The sequence below is a fragment of the Dipodomys ordii genome, unplaced genomic scaffold, assembly GCF_000151885.1.
Source record: "Dipodomys ordii isolate 6190 unplaced genomic scaffold, Dord_2.0 Scaffold10, whole genome shotgun sequence".
NCBI lineage: Eukaryota > Metazoa > Chordata > Mammalia > Rodentia > Heteromyidae > Dipodomys > Dipodomys ordii.
This window is the reverse complement of record NW_012267226.1, coordinates 15,922,514-15,950,178: the sequence shown is the minus strand read 5'-3', so window position 1 is coordinate 15,950,178 and position 27,665 is coordinate 15,922,514. Positions and strand designations below refer to the sequence as shown.

At 41.1% G+C, this 27,665-nt stretch overlaps 1 protein-coding gene across 1 annotated transcript; it reads right to left on the bottom strand.

Moving 5' to 3' along the window:
• Positions 1-1,119: 1,119 nt before the first annotated feature.
• Dlat (dihydrolipoamide S-acetyltransferase) lies at positions 1,120-27,274 on the bottom strand. Its single transcript, XM_013009803.1, has 14 exons — positions 26,908-27,274; positions 26,450-26,551; positions 25,716-25,840; positions 25,414-25,564; positions 22,694-22,820; positions 19,591-19,778; positions 18,489-18,648; positions 11,194-11,261; positions 10,414-10,506; positions 9,976-10,083; positions 7,303-7,418; positions 4,573-4,735; positions 3,650-3,786; positions 1,120-1,337 (listed from the first exon to the last, which is right to left on the bottom strand). Exons 1-14 carry the CDS (start codon positions 27,187-27,189, stop codon positions 1,208-1,210), a joined length of 1,950 nt encoding a protein of 649 aa, XP_012865257.1. The 5' UTR covers positions 27,190-27,274; the 3' UTR covers positions 1,120-1,207.
• Positions 27,275-27,665: the final 391 nt, after the last annotated feature.

The window sequence follows — 27,665 nt, the reverse complement described above, 5'->3', positions numbered from 1 at the left end:
TGTTTTGGGCATCATTTGTTTTTAATGTTTGCTTTGTTTTTGAGATGGAGCTTTGCTATCTTGCCTGGGCTGGCCTCGAGCACCTGTGCCCAAGATCCTCTGGACTCTAGCTCTTAAGGAGACAGGATAAGTGCTGGTGCCTGGCTTGGGAGTTCCGCTAGAATTCCAAGCCATTTACCAGTGTTCCCCACTTCCAGCAAGATTTGGTGCTAATAAGACTTTGGCACATATCCAACTCTAGTAATCCTATTTTACATTATGTACATTTACTCCACAGTTATTTCATAGAGTTCTCAGGTTATATAAGTAATAAATTCTGGTAAGTTCATTTACAGCTAACGTTCAGTCAATCTTGGAAACCTCTACCCCCCAGAACTTCAATTCTATAAGCATGTCCTTTTATTTGGAATTAACTACAGAGTTCTCTCAGAATCACACATTTAAGCTGCTTAAATAAATACATAAGGTGTTCTATCAAGAAGCGGACTTAAATTTTTATTATCTTTTTTTTTTGCTGATGCTAGTTCTGGGGCTTGAATTCAAGCTCCAGCCCTCACTGAGCTTTCTCACTCATGGCTGGCACTTCAGCACTTGAGCCACATATCCACTACCATTTGTCCTTAAGAAAAACAATCATTTATGTAGAACTCATTTTAAAAGACAGTTGATTGAGGAAGCTTAGGAAAATGTGGACCGTAAAAATTTCAGTCTCCTTGAAGCTCTCTACCACTCCCATGTGTGACAAACCATAATCATGTTATAGAAGCATCAGGGTTAAATTCCAAAATTCAAACCCTAGCCTTTCCCCCAAGAGAAGCAATTTTTCTAACTTCCTGCTCTCACATGTACGCAATTTGAAAGGCAAGGTTACTTACATCTGCGATCCCTCCGCACACTGGTCTCTAGGGAGCCACATCCTATCTATTCTGTATCCTAGTGCAAATACATATCGCTTAAAGAACAAGGCCATGTGTCTCTCTTGACTAGGAGTGCACAAATGAAAATCTGACATTAAATGTACACAATATTTGTATGTAACTGACATTAAAAAACATTCTGTAATGCCCATTACAAACAATGCATATGGATAGATTCAATAATAAAAATAACTAGTTAAACTTTCAAAGAACCACCTGTTTAATAACATATAAATATCTTGATAAGAATGAACCAAAGTGACTTGGGAGTCTAGAAGTTCTTCAGTAAATTATAACAACATGGTTACAGGTTTCTCCAGGTATTTCCTAAACTCAGCAAGCCACTGGGCACCAACTGCTCCATCCACAACTCGATGGTCACAGCTGAGTGTAACAGACATCATACTAGCCACATCAAATCTAGAAAAGGAAAACAAAACATTAGATTTTCTGAAAAGATGGATTTTAGCTAATCAATCCTGATCCTGCCCTTAATCCCACCCAGGTAATATTACTTTCCTCCTACTTTTAGTGTTACCTGTATCTTCAGTTCAAAGAGCTAAACATACCAGGTAGCAGGTAGTAGATATGTGACAAGCTATACAACCTGGTCCAATCCAGCCCTCTGCCTCTTTTTATAGAGAAAGCTTTTCATTTACACAGTATTTACCATTTTTTTGCCTGCTTGCATATTTTAATGGTGGGGTATGTAGAATGAAGACCATATGGTCCAGAAAACTAAAATATTTACTATCTCTTTAAAAAAAAAAATGTTGCCTTCTCATCTAAGTAAATCTCAAAGAGAATCCCACTTCAAACAGGATTAACTTCATTTCATAAAAGTTGTTGCCCTGAGGAATTTCATTCCACATTTATTTACATTTGCATGTTTGGGAAGTTCTGTTAGAATTCTGTTAAATTCGTCCTATCCCTTTAATTGCCTACTCTTTTCCTTCCTCAATACTTCTTAGTCTTAAATTAGGCCTTTTGACTGAATCTGGAAGTTCTTACAAGCTTCTTATTTCTTGGATTTGTTCTGGAAAATTGTCTCCTCTTCCTCTATTATATCTAATCAATCTTTGATCCCTGAGACTGTCTTCCACATCATTTATTCTGCTGTCAAGACTTTCTACTCTGTTTTTTATTTTTCTGCCATCTAACTGTTCATTTGTAATGGTTTCAATCTCTATGGAATTTTTTTAGGTCCTGTGTGGACTTCATTTCCTTAATTTGTTTATCTGTGTCTTCTATCATATCCTTTAGCTGAGTGACTATTGCCTCATTGGACTCCTTTTTCCTTCTCTTGGAATTCATTAAGGTTTGTAGAATGAATTCTACATGAATTAGAAGAATTCTGTGAATTCTAATAATATTTAGTTTCACCACCCTCACAACTTGCCTTGTGTAGGCTTCCTATCTCCTCATTAATCATATTTTTATCAGCAGTATTTTTTAAGCATTTTGAGAACTATCTTCTAAGTCCTTCATTGTCTTTTTTATTGCCTGGTTATTTTCTGTGGGAATTAAGCTTTCTTGACTTGCCATTTTTCTTGCATTTATATGAATATTCTGCCCATTTGGAAAACCTTTTGGTTTAACTTTTTGGGGAGCCTTACTAATAGCTTGTTCTCTGGGTTTGATTGATCACCCAGTTGATATAATCTCCTTTCTATACCATAATACCCCTCCCCAAACAAAAGTGGAGACAAATTTAGATAGGGAAATACCAATCCATGATTTAAAACTTCTAGTTTAAAGTCTATGAAACTGTGGGGCTCTATGTTTTTTACCTTATATTGTGTTATCTTGTGGTTTTGTTTTGAGCACTTTTGTTTCCATTAGTGTTATTTTGCATTGGCTCATATTGACTCTTAGAACTGAATTACTCATTAGTTAACAAATATACCTAATCTTTTCTTCATCACAATACCCTTCTCCACCCAAAACTAATGGTGTATTTAAACAGGGGAATACCTACAACTGACAAGCTTTTTAAGAGTAGGCAATAATTAATGTTTAGGGTGTCTGATGCAGATTCTCAACTTGATTTTCTTCAGTGGTGAGGACACAAGGTCTCTCACCCTCATTTGTTTCTTTTTTTTTTGTTGTTGGTTATGGGGCTTGAACTCTGGGCCTGAGCACTGTCCCTCAGCTCTTCAGCTCAAGGTGAGCACTCTACCACTTGAGCTACAGTACCACTTCTGGTTTTCTGAGTGTTTATTGGAGATAAGAGTTTCACGGACCTTCCTGCCGGGGCTGGCTTTGAATGGGCTAGCTTTGAACTGCGATCCTCAGATCTCAGCCTCCTTAGTAGCTAGGATTACAGGCGTGAGCCACTGGCGCCCAGCTCATTTGTTTCCTTCTTTGCAGTCATTACTTATTCTCTTTTTCATCCTTCTTCAGTACATTAGATTTCTCTCACCCATAGTTTTCTCTGAAAAACTAGTCCTCTCCAAACCTCCCCTGCCTAGCAATCTCAATTTTTTTTCAATTGATAGACAAGTGTTAACATCGCAGTGTCTCAACACAACCAAACTCTAATCTAGATTTAAATGCTCCCAAAAAATCTGACCCCAGATAAACAATACCCAACAGACTATCAAACCACATTTACATTTGACTCTACCTGAAATTCCAATACCCATGCCAGTAACTTGGTAAAGCAGATGCACAAGACTAAGCATAATGTAATGAAAATGAGCTTGTAACTCCCTCTCCATTTAGGCACCTACCCTTTTTCATTGTCTGCTGGAACTAGTTTATCCTCTGAAGCACCAATTGCCAAAATACATGCTTGAGGTGGATTAATAATGGCAGAAAAATTTTTAATTCCAAACATTCCTAAATTGGAGATTGTAAAAGTTCCACCCTAAAGGAAGAAAGATTGAATATTAGCCTGGGCATTGGAGGCTCACAACTGTAATCGTAACTACTCCGGACGGTTAGATAAAAGGATCAAGGTTCAAAACCAGCCAAGCAACAAAGACAATGAAACGTCATCTCCAATCAAAACTTGTAAAAACCTGGACTGCAGGCATTGCTCACATGGTAGAGCATCAGCCATGAGCAAGCAGGCTAAGCAACTTAGTAAGGCTCTGAGTTGGACTAGGATACTGGAAAAAAAAAAAGAAAAAAAATCAGCCAGGCACTGGTGGCTCACGCCTGTAATCCTACTCAGGAGGCTGAGATCTGAGGATAGTTGATCAAAGCCAGCCTGGGTAGGAAAGTTCATGAGACTCTTATCTCCAATTAACCACCAGAAAACTGGAAGTGGCGCTGTGGCTCAAGTGGTAGAGCGCTAGCCTTGAGCTGAAGAGCTGAGGGACAGCGCCAGGCCCAGAGTTCAGGCCCCACAACCAGACCCCCCCCCCCAAAAAAAAGAAATGCTCTGGGAAAATGCCTTAAGATAATCTTTTACTTTGTATTAAGAAAGGCCTGAATAGAATACATATTACTGAAAAAAAAAGGAAAATAACCAATACAATCTAAACAAAAGCCAGTTATTTGTACTGATAGTTGGATAGTATCTTTTTTTCAGCTTTTGATGTGTGACTTCATTGTTCTTTCTTTTCAGGACTAAGCTACATAGTGGAACAGTGTCCCACAAACCAATAAAAAGCCCCCCCCCATAAAAAAAATCCTTCCAGTGTCTTACCTGGAACTCATGTGGCTGCAGTTTACCCTCTCTTGCTTTGGTGGCTAAAGAAACAACATCATTAGCAATGGTTTCTAGTCCTTTTATGTGTGCGTTAAACACAATGGGCGTGATGAGGCCTACAGGAGTACTGACTGCAACACTGACATCAACAACATGATTTCTGTTTAAAAAAAAGAAAGAAAAAATAAATCAAATAATCAACACTGAGGTTTGGGGGCGGGGGGGAGAAGGGGGGGAAGAGTTGTTTTTTTGTGCTGGTAGTGGGGCTTGAACTCCCGGTCTCACTCTCCCTTAGCCGTACCCTACCACTTGAGTCACAACTCTACTTCTAGTTTTTTTGCTAATAATTGAAGATAGGAGTCGCTTGGATTTGTCTGCCCAGGCTGGCTTTCAACTACAGTTTTTAGATCTCAGCCTGTTGAATAGCTAGGATTATAGGTATGAGCACTAGTGCCAGGCAAATACTACTTTCTTATTAAACTATACCATTATCACAATAAGTGGATGTTTTAAAATAGCTAGAATATTCTCAACAAAAAGAAATGCCATACTGTACCACATAAACATGTACAACTATCTATGAAATGAAAATAAAAATATGGCTCAAAAAATCATCCTTTCACAATAGATTTTATTTTATTTTATTGTCAGTGGGGGCCTGAACTCTGGACGTGGGCACCGTCCCTGAGCTCCTCAGCTCAAGGCTAGTACTCTACCACTTTAACCACATTGCCACTTCCAACTTTTTCTGCTTATGTGGTGCTGAGGAATTGAACCCAGGGCCTCATGCATGCAAGGCAAGCACTCTTCCACTGAGCCACCTTCCCAGCCCCACAATAGATTTTAGTAAACTGCCTTCTGATAAAACATTGTGTTCCCTGCCTTGTTCACCATTGAATCCAGCAAACATTGTGTTCAGTATTTGAATAGCTGTAAGAATGAAAGGCGTTTTGTAAGAATCAATAGTTCGCAGAACCTGCCATGCCCTTGATCCTTCCAGTTAAGAGTATTTTTTTCCGCACTGCATAGTCCTAAAAGCAGATGGCTCTTACTTCATATACTTCTAAATAGCTATTTAAATCATATAACACATTAACAAGCTTTGGTGAGGGGCTGGGAAGGTGGCTCAGTGGTAGAGTGCTTGCCTTGCATGCCTGAGGCCCTGGGTTTGATTCCTCAGCACCACATAAGCAAAAAGAAAAAAGCCGGGAGTGGCGCTGTGGCTCAAGTGGTAGAGTGCTAGCCTTGAGCTGAAGAGCTGAGGGACAGCGCCCAGGCCCAGAGTTCAGGTCCCATGACCGAACCCAAGAAAAAAAAAAAAAGAAATGTGCTCATTAAAAAAAAAAAAACAAGTGTTGGTGAGGACTGGACAAACTGGAATCCTCATCCATTGGAGGTGCAATGGATGCAACCATTTTGAGAAATAATGTAGAACTTTTGTAAGAATACAAACATAAATTTAGAATATTACTTAGTAAATATATATAGTTCCTACCTTAATAATTAAAATCAGGTTATTGTATCCATGGTATACTATATGTCTTTTCATAAGCACAATTAAAAATTTAGTTAATAAAAGTTGTATTACCATTGTATTTATATGACATATTTTCTTCAAAATATGTCTTATATAAATGGTCTTATATAGATGGTCTCCAGGCTTTACAAAAACATATTCAATTTTAGAAATTTCTATCCCATTAAGTTACTAAAATGCAGGTAGTATGCCCAGAGACAACATGTTAGTTTGACCACCAGCCCTCACCCTGACCATTTCTTTACCTGCAATTCATCTATATCCTTTGCCATATTTTTTACAGCAAGGCAGTTCACTACATCTAGTATTTTCCTGTCCTAATAAATCAAACCCAAAGACAGTGTCATGGGGACTTGAGTTTGCAGCCCATTTGGTCAGAGTTTAGCCTAAAGGGGACAGAGTTTAACCTGAAGTGGGGCAGTCCCGTGAGCCTGCTCAGCCCCCAGTCTGTGGGCTCCAGGGACAGTGAAATGAACTGGCTCCTACACAGGGGTCTCCGCCAGCATGTGCACACAACCGGCCACAGAGGCGGCATGAGCATGTGAGAGCACAGCAGGAAGGAAAACTCATTTGGGTTTTGTTTTTCTTCCCAAATAGATGAGAATGATGATAAAACTTTAAAAAGCATTAATCTACACACAAGAAAATACTCAGGCTGGGGCTGGGAAGGTGGCTCAGTGGTAGAGTGCTTGCCTCGCATGCATGAAGCCCTGGGTTCGATTCCTCAGTACCACATACACAGAAATAGCCAAAAGTGGTGCTGTGGCTCAAGTGGTAGAGCAAAAGAAGCTCAGGGACAGTGCCCAGACCATGAGTTCAACCCCTGGGAATGGCAAGAAAAGAAAAGAAAAAGAACTAAATGAAAACATGTGACACAAAGCACCATGACAGATGTCACCATAGTATTAACAAATACTGTACTCAACATTGCTCTGAAAGCCCATTTATTTCACCTTGCTTTGTAAGAGTTGTTACTAGCTTAATTAGACTATTTTTACATTGCTCTCTTCACTGAACTCAGAGAACTTGTAGTCTTTACAAACTGAATTTAGTACTATCTTACAAGTGTTCTTGTGTTATTTTCAAACTATTTTACCAATGACTGTCATCTCTCCCTTTAGCTCCTAATTACACATTAGATGGGATGAAAAACATAAAGATTGATATGTAGCTTCTCCAGTTTTACTTACTGTCTTATAACTGTGTCCATCCATGAAGAATTTGCTTCAGGAACTTTTAAACATGCCAGAGCTGAAGCTTTTATGATAAAGTCATTGACAGAAATTTTGCTTTTTCCTTCTAAAATCTGTGAAGACAAGAAATGGTCATAGTTTTCTTAAATTTTCTCCCCCCGAAATGAACCAGACTGTAATCCTAAGAAAGACACTATGGAAATGAAAATACACAAATATTGTGAGGTAAAAAGAGCAAAATGAAATCTAAAGTTGCTTCTTTCACTTTGTTTAATGTAAGTCTTAACAGTTACGAACTAGGATCAAGAACAAGACAAGGTTATCCACTCTTGCTACTCTATTCATTGCAGTATTATATTAGAGATGCTAACCAGAGCAATTAGGCAAAAAAAAAAAAAGGTGGAGGCTGAGAATCAGTGGCTTACACCTGTAATCTTAGCTACTCAGGAGGCTGAGATCTGAAGATGATAGTTCAAAGCAGCACCTTGGGAAGGAAAGTTTGTGAGACTCTTATCTCCAATTAAGCACCAAGAAAGCTCAAAGTAGAACTGTGTTTCAAGTGGCAGAGCACTATCCCTGAGCAAAAAAAAAGAAAAAGAAAAAAGAGAGAGAGAGAGAGAGAAAGAGAGAAGGGGGAAGGGAGGAAGGGAGGGAAAGGAAGGAGGGAAGGAAGTAAGGAGGGTGGGTGGGCGGGCAAAAAGGGAAATAATGGAGGGGAGGGGAAGAAAGGGGAGGGGAGGACTCAACAAATGAGTGGAACAGAATTCAGTTACATGACTTATATGTGAGGGTCGACTCCAGGCTGGGCATATAATGCCAAAGCTCTAAGTATGAAGCACTGAACAAAATGGATAAAGTCCTACTCTCATTTAACTGTGGCTGGGGGACAGGGGGAAAGAGAGGGGAAATAATGAATGAATGAGACATAATACTTTAGATCATGCTAACTATAAAAAGAAGTAGGGAAGGTAAACTAAGGAAGGGAGGAGGGAAGAAGTTGCAATTTTAGAATAGGGGAAATAAGAGACAGAGCTATAGAGTCAAACCCTTAGGAGGGGAAGGAGAAAATCTATGTGGATATTAGAGGCACCACAGAAAAAAAAAAAGACAAGGGACCTGGGGCCAGAGTGTGGAGGAGTAACAAGACAATTACAGCACCTACAGGGGAATAAAGCAACTGGGAAAACAGTAGGAGAGGAGATCAGAGAGGTCAGACATATTCTTCCATGTAGGCTACTCCAAGAAATTCAGCTTTTAGTTTTCACTTCCTTGAAAAAAACCTTTCCTATATCCCTTTCTGTTTTCAGTATTGCTGGGGATCAAATGCAGGGATTGTTTGTTTGTTCTGGAGACAGGGACTCACTATATAGCCTATGCTAGCCTTAAATTCACAATCCTCTGGCCTTAGCCTCGGAGTGCTAGAACTACAGGCACACATATATTACCATGTGCAGATTTCTACTTCATTGTTAATGTAGGCACTTATTACATAACTTCATGCTTTATTTACAATGAAGCAAAACTAGTGTTTGCTATTATATGTCCATATATATATATATATATATATATATATATCACTTTAGCCTTTTCTGAAATCCTGCTATCCTGTTACTTTACTGTCCAAAAACACATTAATTGCCGGGTAACAGTGGCTCATGCCTGTAATCCTAGCTACTCCAGAAGCTGAGATCTGAGGATCCAGCCCAGGCAGGAATATCCATGAGACTCTTATCTCCAATTAACCACCAGAAAAAAAACGCAAGTGGCGCTCTGGGTCAAGTGGTAAAACACTAGCCTTGAACTGAAGAGCTCAGGGACAGCGCCCAGGCCCAGAGTTCAAGCCCCACAACCAACAAAAAAAAAAAAAAAACAACAACTAAAAAACACATTAATAGACTCTTATTTAGTGTCTAAATCATCAAGTTCAAACTTTTCTTATAAATCAAGGTTTTCCTTAAACTGGCTTATGGTGTATGTCAAATAATCTATCCCCCACAAACGCTATATTCCTTCCATTTTTAAAGCACTGATTCTCCATACTTACAATAAACGTTCTTCAACCTCTGCCAATCCAAACACTTTAGCTCAACAAGTCTGCCCTATACTACTGTGAAATTCCCAACTACTTTCATAGGTCTCTCCCCATTGTCTCCACTTCAACAAAACTCTACAGTGTCACTCAGCAGACAATTACACCTTACCGTAAAGAGACTGACCCACAAATGAGTACTTATTTTCACTTTCATAACAATTGCCTTCCCTCCCTTGCACATGTTACATCTCTCCAATTAGATTCTAAATGAAGGAGGACTATGCCTTATGTCCTTGTAAGCTACTAAACCTAACTAGGTACATGACATCTGACGATAAACATGCTTCTCACTTACCAAAGAATACCTGAGTACAGCATCACACTGATTTCACTAAACTAAATCTATCAATGGCTCAGTCAACTTAAAATGATAAGCTTTAAACAAGATGAGAGTTGCAAGATGAGGTTGCAAGATGAGAATTCTCCAGGATTCTCTCTCAAAGTTAAAGTTAAAATGAGTTATTTTCTATATATATTCAACTAGCATACTGTAACAAAATCTATAGTCAAAAATAAAATGTTCAGTGGTGGAAGACTATTTCTATAATTTAGAAAATTAGAATTGCCAAAAGTTTTACCTTATTAAGTTCTTTCCGTACCAACAAAACTTCTCCCATATTTACATCAATAGAAAGGTAATAATGAGGTATAGTTTGCTTGGATTGCATTAATCTCTGTGCAATAACCTGCAGAGAAAGAGATCCAAAAGTCAGTAAACGTGATCTGAGAGGAGGCTGTACGTGATTCAGTCTGCTCCCTGGCAAGGCTCACCCACACATTATCAGACACAGCGATGAGGACTGCACAACTTCAAACATTCTAATAGATTTCACTATCACACATTTCTTTCTTCCTTCCCAGTATTTAAATGTCTACCCATTGCTTAACTGACCAAACTAAACTTCCTTAAACCTATAATCTAATATTCCCAACTGAAAAGACCTCTGCTTCAGTATGAACCCAAAGAGAGGGAAGATGCCCAACAGTTCTTGCTCCAGAAAGGGTAATGTTCTTACTCGACGAATGTTGCTGATTGGGATATCTGTGTAGACCCCTGTAGGAACCGGTGCCACACCTGGACTTGGGGGAGCCATAGCAGCTGCTGCAGCCTATGGGGGAGAAAAAGATTCTTAATAACTGTGCCCCAATCTTAGCGTAAACATCTGCTCTACATATAACATGTCAGACAGAAAAATCAGAGTTTTACAGAATGGCTAGCTCTATTCCTAGGGATAGTGGAATTATTAGAATGCTTATATTTAAGAACTTTAAATAACTTTTTATTACTTAGAATCTAAAGTCACATTTTAATCACCACCCGTCTTCTTTGTGCCAGAATATATTCAATGACTAGCTTAAGTAAAAATAATTTTGCTCTTGCAAAACTAAACAAAAGTAACAACCAAAAAGAAAAGAAAACAGGGCTGAGAAAGTAGATCAGTGATAGAGTGCTTGCCTTGCATGCATGAGGCCCTGAGTTCAATTCCTCAGTACCACATAAGCAGAAAAAAGCCAGAGGTGGCACTGTGGCTCAAGTGGTAGAGCACTAGCCTTGAGCTGAAGAGCTGAGGGACAGCGCCCAGACCCAAAGTTCAGGCCCCATGATCAACAAAAAGAAAGAAAGAAACAACAAAAAAAGAAAAGAAAAGAAACCAGTGAGGCATAGAGGTTTACTGCTATAATGCCAGTTCTGGTTAAATTATTTCATTCATGCATTATTTATAAAATGGTTAATAGAGAAAACAAAGTGCTTTGCGGGAGAAATTTTGTAAATGTAAGTTTCAAATATAACTCACAGGAACAGCTTTAGAAGGCACAAAAGAGTCAATGTCCTTCTTGATGATTCTGCCCTCTGGTCCCGTCCCTGGAAGAAATACCAAGTATCACACAACCATCACACATCACTAACCTGCAATTCTGTAAGGGTCGCTAACAAACCACTAGACCATGTTATTGGGGGTAGTTAAATAGTCTCAAAACCTAGAATTACAGCATCCATATCTGTGACTGCGCTCCCTGTGGTATGATTCTTGCTCTAGGTTCCTGGCATGGACCTCCTAAAACCTTTGACATTTCCTATGTCATAGTGTCTTCTGCTATTCAGAGAAAGATCCTGAACACCACAGAGTTTTTATATTCATCAGGTAACTCAGGTTGGGGTTCCTGGATCCCTACCAGAAAAGGGGATGGTCAGCTGAAATACCAACACCTGAGGGGAGGGTGTTTCAATCCCCTTTCTCATCTCCATCTTCCCATCTTCCTCCTCCACTGCTCTAATTTCTGATCCACTACTGCAGAAGACTAGAAATTAAATTCAATGACCAACTGTCACTGATTGTATCAATCATGTCTGTGATGATACTTCTAAGCAAAGAAAGCCTAGGACACTAGGCTTACATGTCTGTAATCCTAGCTATTAAGGAGGCTGAGACCTGAAGATCATGGTTCCAGGCCAGGCAGGGAAGACAAAATCTCTATACTGTTATCTCCAATTAACCAGCAAAGAAGCCAGAAGTAGAGGTGTGGTTCAAGTGGTAGAGAACTATTAGCACTATTCTTGGATGAAAAAGTCAAGCAAGATCTCAAGGTATTAAGTACAAGCTTCTACTAGTAGTAATGGAACAAAAAAAAGAAGGAAAAGGAAAACAAGTTTTGCATTGTGAAAGGCAGAGAGCTTCTGTGGTAAACACATCTGTGCTGGAGGAGAAACAGAAGCTATGTATCCCTCCTACTCTATCTTGCCCATATGCATCTCTTCCATTTAGCTGTTTTTGAGGTGCTGCCTACACACACACACACACACACACACACACACACACACACACACACACACACACACACACACACACACACACACACACACACACACACACATTAAATACCTTCCTGAGTTATGTCAGCTATTCCTGTAAATTGTCAAACCTAAGGAGAGGTTAGACATGAGTTAGATACCTGGATGTGGATCTCCAGGCTTTACAACTGGAATCTGAAGGGTCACCTATGGGACTGAGTTCATACATCTGTCGAGTCTGATGCTAAATCTAGGTAAATGTCAGAATTGGACTGAACTGCCTGTACCCAGTTGGTGGGAAAGAATTGAGTCATGTAGGAAAAACAAACAAAATACAGAATAACAACTCAAAACATTTGGTGTCAGAATGAGGTAGGATAGATGAAGAGTCGGGAAAATTAGATAAAAATCTGCAAACTATTCATAAATGGATAAAGACAGAAAGAAAAGTATATGTTAGTCCTAAAGGTTACTTGGGGTTTTGGGTGGGCCTCACTCATCTTACCCACCCAAAATCACTGTCTCAGGATTAGGGGTTGCCAGACACACTGGACTAGGTGCATTCCCATAGCAGCTAAGAATAGAAGTTAGGGAAGAACCACCATTTGAGTCTCTCACCAAATTTCCTGCTTGGGGAATAGGAAATATTTCTCTCTTTTTCTATTTCCCTTGACTTTAACCCTGTTACACTAAAATAAATCCTTACTAAAGCTTTCATCTTATGAGATGCTTCTTTGTGTGAGATATTCTAAAGTACATTTCATGAGTGGATCTCAAGGAAGGATCTAAGGGAAGTTCTCATCTATCCACCCACAACAAGGAAATACCCCCTGAGCACTGATACTAAGCTTGTTGAGCCTGGACTATTCTCTAACTCATCACTGCAAAATCTCCTCCACTGTTCTCTCATTATCATGACCTTCTTCTTGTCTTTGGTTTCTTCCTTTCCCAAAATATCTTGTACAGATTGGTGTTATAATCACTCTAGGGTAAAATTCTAAAACTATGTTTGACTTCTTACCAAGCAGAGTAGCTTAATGTTACCAGGGGGGATAAATGACATACACGGTGATTCTCATGTTCAGAACCACAAACCTAAAATGCACAGACAAAAACTGCCCAGAGAGGGTGAGAAGGTGGCTCAGTGGTAGAGTGCTTGCTTTGCATGCATGAGGCCCTGGGTTCGATTCCTCAGTACCACATAAGCAGAAAAAGCCAGAAGTGATGCTGTGGCTCAAGTGGGAGAGCGCCTTGAGCTGAAGAGCTGAGAGACAGCGCTCAGGCTCAGAGTTCATGACTGACAAAAAAAAAAAAAAACTGCCCAGAAATTCAATTGTTTACTTTAAATTTACCTTCCAATCTCTAAGAAGACTTGTTTACAATCTCTCTAACCCTATTCCTTCCCAGACTCAGTCTCCAGCTGATCCCTTTACCTCAGGCTCTATTAACCAAACTATACCACCAAACTAATAAACTCATCCATTAGAATAGATAAAAAGAACCCAAATTCCTAAAAAGGCCAATACCACTCATTCTCATATTCTTTTTTTTTTTTGGGGGGGGGGTCCGGTCATGGGGCCTGAACTCTGGGCCTGGGCGCTGTCCCTCAGCTCTTCAGCTCAAGGCTAGCACTCTACCACTTGAGCCACAGCACCACTTCCGACTTTTATCTTTTTGCTTATGTGGTGCTGAGGAATCGAACCCAGGGCCTCAGGCATGAAAGGCAAGTGCTCTACCACTGAGCCACCTTCCCAGCCTTCTCATATATTCTTTTTTTTTTTTTTTGTCGGTCGTGGGGCTTGAACTCTGGGCCTGGGCACCGTCCCTCAGCTCTTCAGCTCAAGGCGAGTGCTCTACCACTTGAGCTACAGCGCCACTTCCGGTTTTCTGGTGGTTTATTGGAGATAGGAGTTTCATGGTCTCTCCTACCCGGGCTGGCTTTGAACCGTGATCCTCAGATCTCAGCCTCCTGAGTAGCTAGGATTACAGGCGTGAGCCACCAGCGGCCGGCTCTCATATATTCTTAAGAACTTGGTTCCTGGCCAAAAAACATCCTGCCCAATCCCTTTCCGTTAAACTAGTGATTCTCTGTAATAGTCGCATGAGACATTTTGGTGGTCAGCAACATCCCACAATGCAAATGGCATACCCCATAATAAATCTTTAACATACCTTATAACCATAACCAAGAATCATATGGCCAGAGTTGAGAAATTATACTAGCCTCACCCATTATCACTTATCTTCAGAAACCTAAAGTCCACATTTCCCTAAAACTACACCTACATTTCTACAGCTTCTTTCATAGCAAACCATGAAATGAGCTACTCACTGTGCTATCACCAGGTCTTCACCCAGTTTTCCACCTATGATAAATGACAAGATTAGCAGGGCACAGTGGCTCACACCTGTAATCTTAGCTACTCAGGAGGCTGAGATATGAGGAGCCTGGTTTGAAGCCAGCTCCATGACACTTTTTGTTGTGGTGGTGGGGCTTGAACTCTGGGCCTGGGTGCTGTCCCTGCGCTCTTCAGCTCAAGGCTAGCGCTTTATCACTTGAGCCACAGTGCCACTTCTGGTTTTCTGGTGGTTTATTGGAGATAAAGAGTCTAACAAATTTTCCTGCCCAAGCTGGATCCTCAGATCTCAGCTTCCTGAGTAGCTAGGATTACAGGCATGAGCCATCAGCCCTTGGCTCCAAGGGGTATTCTTTACATGGGGAGGAGGTGAGTCAGTCTCAAGAACAGTTAAGCTCTATTAAGTACCTATCCTAACATCTGTTCTTTTAGCTGTCTTTCATTTAGACTACAAAATTTGAGTGAACCCTGGCCAGACCTGGGTATATATGTGACAAATTTTATCTCCAATAAACTACTCAGAAAAAGCCAGAAGTGGTACTGTGGCTCAAGTGGTAGAACACAAGCCTCAAGCCAAAGAAGCTCAAGGGACAGTGCCCAGGCCTTGGGTTCAAACCCCAGGATTAATTAAAAAAAAAAAAAAAAGATTAGGTGACACAGGTATAGAAATGACCACATTTTGCTTTCGTGCACTCCACCATCTGAAATTACAGCTGTCAAATTCCCAAAGACACACATGACTAAGTTCTGTTGGTTCTATGTAAATAATGAATCTCAGAATCTGGCACTTCTTTTCATTTCCACTTTCATTCTAAGTCACCAGCATCATCTCTAACCACAGAATCATCACAAGTGTCACAGCTTTCATTTATCCCATTTCCTCAGAGCAATGAAAATGATCCTTCAAAAATATAAACCATTTTATTTTCACCTCCTTAAGTCTTTCAATAGCTTTCTATATTTCAAATCAGATGAAACTCTTCATCATGATCTATAAGGTCCTTGATGTTTGAATCTCTATCTTTCCAACCTTATCTCTTACCTTTAGATCCTGCCTCCCTCTAAACCCCTCCATTTATGCTCCTCAAAAATGCTAAGCTCTTTTCCAAGCTCAAACAGTATATTGCCAGTCTCTGCCCAAAAGGCTCTTTCCCCATGTCTTTGATTGACTCACAGCTGACTGACTCATCTTGCAGATCAGATCACACATCACCTCATCCGGAAGGTCTTCCTCAGCCTCCCGTCTAAAAGTAGTCATGACAGCACACAGATCTATCCTGCTGTTCACTATAACTCTACTTCTTTCCTAGCTGTTAAATTGTCTTATTTTTAAAAAAAAAAATTACCATGGGAACTAATATTCTTTCTCTGTAGGCACTTGTTGACTGCTCACAACCTATTAAGTTTTATTTTTATACACAAATGAAGTGACAGATACAAAAGGTCACACAGTTAGTAGATGGCAGAGCTGACATTTAAACTCAAGCTTCTTACCTTCAGAGCCTTCTGTGAAGTACTAAGCTACTCCCTTTTGGCTCACTTAATTCTTTGCTGGCCACAGTGAGCAATTCAAACTGAAGTCTTACTAATTTATGAACAAGTACTTCATGCATACAGAGTACTCAGTAATGATTTGCTTTTATAATAAATGAATCAACTATAATCAGCTATCTTTGCTTACATGGTAAGAATACTGGGACTTTTCAATTTGTCTTTTTAGTAAAATAATGTCTAAATTCTTCAGATTTAAGTATTAAACCAGTCCTTCCTCTCTCTAAGCCAAGTGCCTAATTCTAATCACCTACAGAATGAAATAACATACTGTAGAGGGGGAAGAAAAAAAAGAAATCTCAGAGGTTGAAAAAAAAATGTACAAGCTATTTTTGTGTCCTGGGATCAGCTTAACTTTTAGCCAGAAAATAATGGCTTGCAGGTAGATGATAGCAAGCACCAAGTGTCCACAGCTGGACAACTGCAGAATTGACCACATTTTTCTTCAGCAATTATGATAGCAGTACACCAAGACAAACAGCAGAGCCGGTGCCGGCGGCTCATGCCTGTAATCCTACCTACTCAAAAGGCTAAGATCTGAGGATCATGGTTCCAAGTCAGCCTGGGCAGAAAAAATCCATGAGACTCTTTATCTCCAATAAACCACTCAGAAAAAGCCCTATCTCCAATAAACCACTCAGAAAAAGCCCGAAGTGGCACTGTGTGTGGCTCAAGTGATAAAGTGTTAGCCTTGAATACAAAGAGGCCCAGGAGAGCCCCCAGACCCTGAGTTCAAGCCTTAGCACCAGCAAAAAAAAAAAAAAAAAAAGACAGACAACAGCACAGGGGAAGAAGAAAACCAGATTTAGAGCTAAACAAATCTAGTCTCAAACTACAACTTTTTAAAGATTCTCTTCCTATCCAAAATGTAATGGTAGTCCTACTTCAAGAAATGCTGTGCAAATTAAATGAGCAGCATATAGTTCCAGCCATCAAACCAGGTCCTCAAAGGAGTAAAAGTATTTTAATTATCTACATGAGACATTAAGTTTATTTAAAGAATATTTAAGTGCTAGGTAATAATAGCAATATGAATGACAAGTAATATACTTTGTGCAATTATATGCTAGATACTAAGAGCTTTTACTTTACAGATCATTTAATTCTCATCATTCTATATGATGCACACTATTATTTTAGTTTTGTAGATGGAAACACAGGTAAGTTAAAGAGTTCAGATGGAAAGCTGGGCACAGGTGGCTTCTACCTGTAATTCTAGCTACTCAGAAGGCTGTGATCTGAGGATCAAGGTTCAAAGCCAGCCCAGACAAAAAAGTCCTTGAGACTCTTGTCTTCAATTCACCACTAAAAAGCTACCAGTGAAGTATGGCTCAAGTGGTAAGGGTGCTGCTAGCCTTGAGCAAAAAAGCTCAGCGACAGTACCCAGGCCCTGAGTTCGAGCCCTAAGACTGATATACACAAAAACACACACAACACAAAAAGATTTCAGATTAAGACATGCATAAGCTAAACTGTAATTCACCCAGACATATTACAAAACAATAAAGCCAAAATTCCATATCACATGTTCTAACTACTGAGCCACATTTTTTACTGTGGGGAAAAAAGAGATGAATAAGGCATTTTACATTGTCTTTAGGGAGTTTTAGTTTGGCTTAGTTTTATTTTAGTTAGTTTTCTTAAAGAGGGTCTTGTTAGAGCCCAGGCTAGCTTTAAACTTAAAATCTTCCTGCCTCAGCCTCCCAAGTGCTGGTATTATCAGTATGTACTACAACACTTGAATATTTTTATTATTTTTTTTGGGGGCGGGGGTCAATCATGGGGCTTGAACTCTGGGACTAGGTCCTGTTCCTGAGCTCTTCAGCTCAAGGTGAACCTCTACCACTTGAGCCACAGTGTCACTTCCTGCTTTCTGGTGGTTAAATGGAGAGAAGAGTCTTACAGACTTTCCTGCTCAGGCTGGCTTTGCACGGGCTTTGAACCACAATCCTCAGATCTCAGCCTCCTGAGTAGGTAGGATTACAGACATGAGCCACTGGCACACAGCTGAGTTTATTATTTTAAGTCATTTCCAATTCCCTCACCTTTATGTTTTATTTCACTTATTGCTTATAGTCAACCTTGCCCTACCAGAAAGTTCTTCAGATTATACAAGCAAACCTTATAACACAACTTTGCTTAATAAGCAAATTTCCTTTCATCAATAATAGGTTGCTCCCACAAATAGAGCAAAGTGAAGGAAAGGCATCTAAATCCTACATACAGATAGACTGGAGGCAGAGTAAGTAAAACACAGTAGTTTCTATACTCTGTGAAGGCAAAAGGGAAATATTTTCCTCCTTCATCCTTCTAAGCCCTATTATCCTTGTTGACACCATAACCTATAGTTTAGCTAGATCTTAACTTCATGTCTCATTTCCTAGAGATTTACCTTTTACTTGTGAAAGGTCAATCCCTTTCTCTGCTGCCAACTTCTTCGCAAGAGGACTAACGAATATCCTTCCCTTTGGTCCAGAAGGAGCAGCTAGCCCAGCAGGAGTGGCGGATGGTGTAGGGGCTAAAGGTTGAGGAGTTGGAGGAACAGTGGCCACCTTTTGAAAAAATTATAAATTACTGATTCACCACAGCAAAGACTTTTTACATTTTATGAAGCTAAAAACTTCATAAGCTTAAACAAACTTAAATAACATTTCCCCCAAATATCACAATGCACATTTTTCCTGCTTAAATACATAATATCTACATGACAGAGGAACAGCAAGAGTAATAATTCTTGTCAAAGACCCAACAAAATCCAACAATCTTACTTCATGGTAGCACATGTAAGCTAACTACAGTATAATCTTCACCTGCCTGTACTTTAATCTCTTCCTATTAAGTTCTCATTAAGTTCATCACCAACAAGTTCATCACTACAAGATTCCACATGGGAAAGTACCATAAGAAACAAACTAACACTGCTCCTGGACAGTTCCCTCCCCATACACTCAGGACAATGAGTCCTTGAGAAGCATGCACAATTTTCCCCTCTGTAGAAGCTTCATTATAAGGGTTATCTATGCTTAGAGTTAATATAAGTTCACAATACAGGCATACAGAATGCTGAACAAAGTACAGTAATAAACTAAATTCTGTCCAAGCCATGTCATGATCGTAACATTTTCCAAGAATATGCAGGGTCTAAAATTATATATAATGAAGATCGTGTAGTAAAATCAACAGACAACAGGGAGTGAAACCTCACCTTCCATAAGCACATTTATACCCAAAGCAGAAATCGAACATGTCACCTAAGCTTTGTTCTAAGCAGCGCTCCAGACAGCAGGAGAAAAAAGCTACAAGGATCAAACTATGAACTATTAGGTGGATTGTGCAGTATAACAGACCCTACAGGCTCCATCAAAGTTAACAACTTAGCTCCTTCCTTACTTGTAGGTTCTTGGAACTGAAAGAACCGAGGATGTCATCTAATGAAATCCTTTTGATTTAGACATGGATGGGACAAATTCTCTTGATTCTAGAGGCATACTTACCGGGGGTGAGACAGGTGGTGGTGCTTGTGGTTTTAAGTCAGTTACTCCAGTTGGTCTATAGTCGGCAAATGCTGCTATATCTGCCTCTTTTTCTACGATGATACAAAGTGGGGTTCCTAGAGGAACATCTCTTGTGCCTTCAGGAACCAGGATTTTTGCCAGATAACCTTCTTCCTGTACTTCAAAACCTTGAATAGAAGGAAATACATTAAAGGATTTCAGAGACACCATTATCCCTACAACATCACTTTTCTATAAACTATCTAACCTGTGTTTCATTTTATCTACAAAATGAGAGCAATTACAGTACAGTCAGACTTTGGCATTCACAGGCTCCATGTTCCTAAGTTGCACCAAGAATTAGAACTGCCTATAGTGGTGGAACTGAACAGTTTCTCTTTCAAAACATAGGTTACAGAATAGGTAGGCATGTTGTCAGAGATGTCAGTAGATAAGATATATAGGGGCTGGGAAGGTGGCTCAGTGGTAGAATGCTTGCCTTGCATGCATGAAGCACTGGGTTCGATTCCTCAGCACCACATAAGCAGAAAAAGCCAGAAATGGCACTGTGGCTCAAGTGGTAGAGCACTAGCCTTGAGCTGAAGAGCTAAGGGACGGCACCCAGGCCCAGAGTTCAGGCCCCACAACCGGCATTGTATTTATACAATTAACTTTGTGTATTTGAGTATTAGAAAACTTGATACGTGATATAAACTACTTCTCCTGACAACATTTATTCACACACACACACGTATATAAGTATAGATGTGTATAAATTATATGTGTATGTATATATTACATTATACATATAAACACACATAATTATAAATACACACATATGTATGTTGTAAATCTACATGTATTAAATGTATTTATATAATATACATATATGTGTCTATACATACATATTATATTACATATATAGTATATATCTATATTAATTATATACATACTGAAGAGGGTAGGAGTAAGGCTCAGTGGTAGAAATCTTGCCAGGAGCAGGGTTCAGTCTCTTAACACACATAAATACAAGCACACACAAACACACACATACTTTCCAGCAACAACAAACAAAAAAAAAAAAAAAAGAAAAAGAATGTGCTCATTTATATAATGAAATTGCATATGTAGAGATTTTGGTAGAGGAACATCCTGGAACCTCACAGGTACCAAGGATGACTATATCTACCTTACAGGGATGTTAAGAATTTAAGTTAATCATTATTGTATCACAGCACGTGGTACAAAGTAAATAAACACAGTTGGCCCTCCAATTCAGGGAACTGAAGGTACTTGAGGAAAAAGTGCATCTTGCACTGTGAGAGATGACCAATGGTAGATGCTTCTGAAAGTTGCTGAAAATATCTCTAAGGTCAATCCACATGCAGATTCACAGAACTCAAGATGGTATCAGCTGTATTGCTGAAGATCAGAGTCCCATAAAGTCAAATCAAGGAAGCTTCCAAGGTAGACAGTGATAGGGGATTTCAGCTGTAAAAGCATATTCAAATATTTTCAAAGAGGTTATATTTGGTATTATACCATATATTTCAATGTGAAGAAATTCAGCATTGCTAGATTCTTATGATCTGACAACTTGTATTCAGCTACTGCTTTTCTTGCAAGAAATTTAAGCATTGAGTCACAAAAGGAAAACTAAAGCTGGATGTGACATACACCTGCAATATTCATACTAAGGAGACTGAGACAAAGAGAATGACAAATTTCTAAACCTTGTCTCAAAAAAAACACACTAAAAACCAGGGGCTGGCTCAGTGGTAGAGCACTTGCCTTGCATGCATGAGACCCTAGGTTCGATTCCTCAGCACCACAAAAGCAGAAAAAGCCAGAAGTGGTGCTGTAGCTCAAGTGGTAGAGCGCTAGCCTTGAGCTGAAGAGCTGAGGGACAGCGCCCAGGCCCAGAGTTCAGACCCCATGACCAATAAAAAAAAAAAAAAAAATCTTAGGAGTTTGATATACAAAAAGCTAAAGGAATTGCTCTGGTGGAGAGGGGAAGGAGAGCAGGCCACTGCAGGATCCTACTCTTAATCCCTCTTTGCTCCAGGGTACTATCCAAGAAAGATGGGCTTGAAGAACATACCCTGAAAGCCACCACTGGAGAGAGTGCCTGTGTTCTCCTGCTAAGCTAAATCCCCATGAAATGAACAGGCTTGGGCTGGGAAGGTGGCTCAGTGGTAGAGCACTTGCCTTGCATGCATGAGACCCTAGGTTCGATTCTCAGCACCACAAAAGCAGAAAAAGCCAGAAGTGGTGCTGTAGCTCAAGTGGTAGAGCGCTAGCCTTGAGCTGAAGAGCTGAGGGACAGCGCCCAGGCCCAGAGTTCAGGCCCCACGACCGGACTCAAAAAAAAAAAAAAAGAAATGAACAGGCTTCCCCTTGAATGGTGATAATGGAGCAGAAGTAAGAAACTTCTTTTTTAGGGGGAAGGGGTCCAGTTGTGGGGCCTGAACTCTGGGCCTGAGCGCTGTCCATCAGCTCTTCAGCTCAAGGCAAGCGCTCTACCACTGAGCCACCTTCCCAGCCCCCATAAGAAACTTCTAATACTAGGAGTACCTATCTATGTACTACCATAAATATGATTGGGGAGGGGTAGGGTTGTTTCAGAACATAAAAAGCACTTAACATGAAGTACATGAAAATTTCATATATCTAAAAAGATTGGTATGTATGTATAGCTCAAAGAATGAGAACAATCTAAGCCCTAGTTTCAGTTTTCTGATAAAAATCATGTTAAATCCTTTGGTATTTTCCTGTCTTGTTGGTGATTTTTCTTCTTTTTCCCCTTTCCTTCCTTCATCCAGATTTCACAATGATAATTCTGACACAGATTTTTAGGAACATAAAAGTACACTAAGAAGAAAATTCTGGCCTAAGAACAGCTGCTGAACTGACAAGTCCTTGATTCAATGTGTACAACATGGAATTGAAAAATCTGATGGTGCATGTCACTGTTGTAAAACATCTCAGGAAGTACATCCTAAGAACAGTAAAAATGTTCATATTGTTACTCACTCAGTATAGACCAGGATGGCAAACCTCGAAGCTCAGTGCCTCATTATTAGAAGCTGAAAACAAATCTCACCTATAGTGGCCTTGTCCGTCTCTATCTCTGCCAGTAAGTCTCCTTCACTTAGCTTCTCACCCACTTTTTTTTCCCATCTCTGAACTGTGCCCATGGTCATGGTGGGAGAGAGGGCAGGAAGAAGTACCTGCAGAGACAAATACATGTAGTCTACTTAATTCTAGGAATCATTACACATGAAAGCTCTTAAGCTGTGCATTTCAGGGAATGCTAGTGACTATGACAATCCACATATGCCCATCGCAGCCTCTGTCATTTCCCACTGCTTAAACTGCCCTTCAGAGCCCAAGCTTATCACTGATATGTTGAACTACTCTCTAGGTTTGAAGCAAAGATGGAGTTTAAAGAGGGATGGCAAAGATGTCTTCCAGACAAAACTATTTCCTGAATATATATTGAGGCCCAAACCATCTTTCATCTTTTCATAAAATACAGAATAAAAGGCTGAGTGCTACGGGGCTGGGAATGTGGCTTAGTGGTAGAGTGCTTGCCTAGCATGCATGAAGCCCTGGGTTTGATTCTTCAGTACCACATACACAGAAAAAGCTTGAAGTGGCACTGTGGCTCAAGTGGTAGAGTGCTAGCCTTGAACAACAAAAGCTCAGGGACAGTGCCCAGGTCTCCCCCACCCATCCACCAAAAAAAAAAAGGTTGGGTGCTAGTGGCTCACGCCTATAATCCTAGCTACTCAGGAAGCTGAGATCTGAGAGTCAAGATGTAAAGCCAGCCCAGGCATGAAAGTCTGTGAGACTTTTACTTCCAATTAACCACTAAAAAGCCAGAAGCAAAGCTATGCTCAAGTGGTAGAGCACTAGCTTTCAGCCTATGAGCTAAGTGACAGCATCTAGATCCTAAGTTCAAGCTCCAGGACTGGAACAACAACAAAAAAGTATAGATTAATGTGGAAATTTGTTTCACAAAATGATCTTGACCCACACAATTCTTGAAATAGCCTCTATTATCTTTTCACGCATAAGAGGCTACATTTGTTCCAAACTTCTCAGAATACACACACATACACACACACACACAAAGAAAAACTAAATTAAGACATACTTTTGTTGATTGGTCCACTAACTCACAATCCTAGCAACTCAACAGGCTGGGATCAGGAGAATGACAGTTCGAGGCCAGTCTGGGCAAAAAGTCTATAAAGCCCCATCTAAACCAATAAAAAGCTGGGTATGGGCTGAGCTCCAATGGCTTATGCCTGTAATCCTAGCGATTTAGGAGGCTGAAATTTGAGAATTGTGGTTCAAAGCCAGCCCAGGCAAGAAGGTCCTTGAGATTCTCATCTCCAATTCACCACCAAAAAGCTACAAGTGGAGCTATGGCTCAAGTGGTAAGAGTGCTAGCCTTGAGCAAAAATGCTCAGGGTCAGCATCCAGGCCCAGAGTTCAAAATCCCCACAACTGGGGAAAACTGGGTATGCTGACACACACTGTCATCTTAGCTACAGCAGGAAGTATAAAACAGGATGCTATTCAGGTTAAAAGTGAGACCCTATCTTAAAATAACCAGTACAAAAAATGGGCTGGAAGTGTAGCCCATTGGTACAGTGCCTGTCTAGCAAGTGAAAAGGCCCAGAGCTCAAACTCGAGGATTGTCAAAAAAGAAGTCATCTTCAGGCTGGAAATAGATTATTGGCAGAATACTTGCTTAGCATGCATGAGGCCCTAGGTTCAATGCCTAGCACTGGAGGGGGGAAAAAAATCTCTGGTGACTAGTTAGCATTCTACAGATAGTATTCTTTGGTGATTATAGTTAATAGTATTTTCTTGAAAATTGCTAGAGAAATGATTTTAAATATCACACAACAAAAAGGTAGAAAACATACACGTTAATTCAATTAAGATATTCAACCAGGCATAGATTTCAAAACAACTAAATAATAAACTACCAGAATTCTGCCACCTACTCTTAGAAAAGACTACCATATATCAAAGGAAGACTAGGTATCATGGCACAAACCAGGAACTCCAGCTATTCAGGATGTAGAGGCAAAAGGATCAACAATTCAATGCCAGTCTGAGCAAGAAGTAGTGAGATTCTGTCTCGGAAATAAGGGGTGGGGGGCTGGGAATGTGGCTTAGTGGTAAAGTGCTTGCCTAGCATGCATAAAGCTTAGTACCACATAAACAGAAAAAGCAGGAAGTGGTACCATGGCTCAAGTGATAGAGTACTAGCCTTGAGCAAAAAGAAGCTCAAGGACAGTGCCCAGGCTCTGAGTTCAAGTGCTAGGATTGGGAAAGGGAAGAAAGGAAGGCAGGAAGGAAAGAAGGAAAGAAGGGATAGGAACATAGCTCAAGTGATTGAATGCTTGCCTAGCATGAGGCTCTTGGTTTAATCCCTAGTACTACCAAAAGGAAAGGCAAACACCAACTGGGAATGTTCCTTTAAAGGATGGCACCCAATGTTTAAACTATGTGTACAGCAATAAAACATAATTAGAAATTATCTTCTCTAACATAATATTCTTGAGTGAGAAATTTTAAAGCATTAGCCTGTGTACTACACTGAGACTGGGAAAGATTAGGGGATCTGTCCAAATTCACACATTTGAAAACAGCAAGCAGCAGTAAAGCGGTCAGTTTTCATGGTTAAACCTCTGTATACTCCCAAATGACAAGAGCCAACCCGATTTAAAGCCAGTTTCCAGGCTCTAATAGCACTTATGAAAAACAGTCATCAAGTGCAAGCTATGAGAAGCTGAGCCTCACCTGCATATGAGTTGGATATGAGCTGCCGGGAGCCTGAGCAGAAGATGCAGGGGCTGAGGCAGCGGCTGGAGATGGAGTTGGGGCTGCCTGTGGGGTCGGTGCTGCTGAGGAATCCAATGTATAATTTTTAAAGGCCTCAATATCCTCTGGCCTAAGGAAGAGAAAGAATGCATAAATACGAGGGGATGATAAGCAGATGTGGTCGTCACACAGGTCTTTGGAAGTAGTTGAGTCCTCATTTTTCAATTTAGAATTAAAAGAATAAACACTGATCATCCACAAACGACAGGGGTTCTACTCACTTTCCAACTGTGATACATATGATGGATCCAACAGGAACATCTCTCGTGCCTTCAGCAACAAGTATCTTTGCCATATAACACTCTTCCAGGCTCTCAAAACCAACAGTGGCTTTATCTGTTTCAACCTTTTAACATAAAGCAGTATCTTAGGTTTGTCATGCCAATGTGAAGTTTCTTAGCATGCACCCAGAATGACACACTTCAACAGTCATGTGAAGATAAAGCTGCTATCACAGATTTCAAAGAAATTATATTAAAAATAACCCAAAACCTTGGTTTAAAAAAAATCAGTTTGGCAAGTGTTGAAAACTGATTTAACCAATCATCTCTAATACCAAGCCATTATGAGGCCAAGCACCAGTAAGCAGCTCATAGCTATGATCCTAGATATTTCAGTTGGCTGAGATATGTGATTCAAAGATTGAAGTCAGCCCCAAGCAGGAAAAATCTATGAGACTCTTCTCTTCAATTAAACACTAACATACCAAAAGTGGGTGACTCAAATGATAAAGCACCAGCCTGGAGCAAAAAAACTAAAGGACTGTGCCTAGGCTCTGACTTTAAAACCCCAGTGCCAAAACAAACCAAAATAAATAAACATATATCCAATATCAAGCAGCGAGCGAAATCAGTTTTTTAAGCAAAAAAGAGTTAGCTACTCTCCAGAAAGCTAAAGTGCAAACCATTTAGCCAAGCCAGTCCTTTAAAGTCCACCTACAGATTGTACAACTTACCTCTGCAATTAGGTCTCCCTCGTTGATTTTCTCTCCTTCTTTTTTCTCCCAACGGGCTATGGTGCCTGCCTGCATAGTGGGGGAAAGAGAAGGCAACGGAACCTAGAGGAGAAGGGGGGAGAAAAAAGCACCAAGTTTAAAAAGGGCTACTCAACATTTAAAAGAAGAAGAAGAAGACGTTTACTAAGTCTCATTGGACACAAAGAGAATTCCTGGCATCCGGACGATTTCCAGTAACCTGTAGCTCTGGCAGGGCACGAACTTGGCCAGACATTTTACCTAGAGCCCCAGGCTCTGGAGCTGCTTCTCTCAATGGGACAGAACCACGACTTGGGGGCAAGCTCGAGGACGCCGGCCAAGCGAGGATTGGGAAGAAGGGCGATGACAGGTCACTGAGGCCCAAGTACCCGACGGCCCCGAGAGGTGCGGGGGGTCCCGGGGAGGGGGGGCTCTCTCACCTTCTGATGCGGGGGTAGACTATACCAGCGACGGCCTGGAGACCCCAGAAGCTGCAGCAGCAGCAGGCGATTCCGAGGAGCGGGCCCGGGGCTGGGGCCCCAGCGACACAGGGCCCGGACCCCGCCATGCCCGGTGGTCGCGCTGCGGCAACGGACCAAAGTGGGACCAGCCCGCCGGCTCGCGCTCGGGGCTCCGGGTCCCTCTCTCAAGGCCGTCCAGCGAGCCCCAAGTCCTACCTTCGGGGCTGCACTCTGGGCCTGTCGCGCACAGAGGCGCCACATAGTGCCACAGGCCCCCCACCCCTGCACGCCCCAAAACCCAGGCGGTGTCTCCGCAGTGACCTCTCCAAGAGCAGCGCGGTTCTGCCGTCAGCCACTCCGCGCCGTCGCGCGCTGTCGCAAAGCCGGCGGACACGGTTTACGACACTCTCTCCCCCCCCTCCCCCCCTCTGCCCCCGGCCGGAAGCGCGCGCGTCGGCGGCTCCTCCTCCCCGGCCGGGGCGGCGGGCCTCGCACGGGAGGCTGATCTGGAACCTCGCGGGACGGGGCTACGTCCCAAATTCGGGAGAAGTGTGAAAAAGGAGAGGGGTAGAGGATGCGGGGTGTCAGGAGCTGCTCCCTACAGGTTAGGGCGGGGCCTGCGAGGTGAAGGGGGGTCAGAGGGGGGTCGGGGGCGGCTGGGGCCTGGGGACCCCGAGGGTTTAGCGCGGAAATGAGCCCGAACATCGGATGGGCGAAGCCGTCCGAAGCTGTAGGCC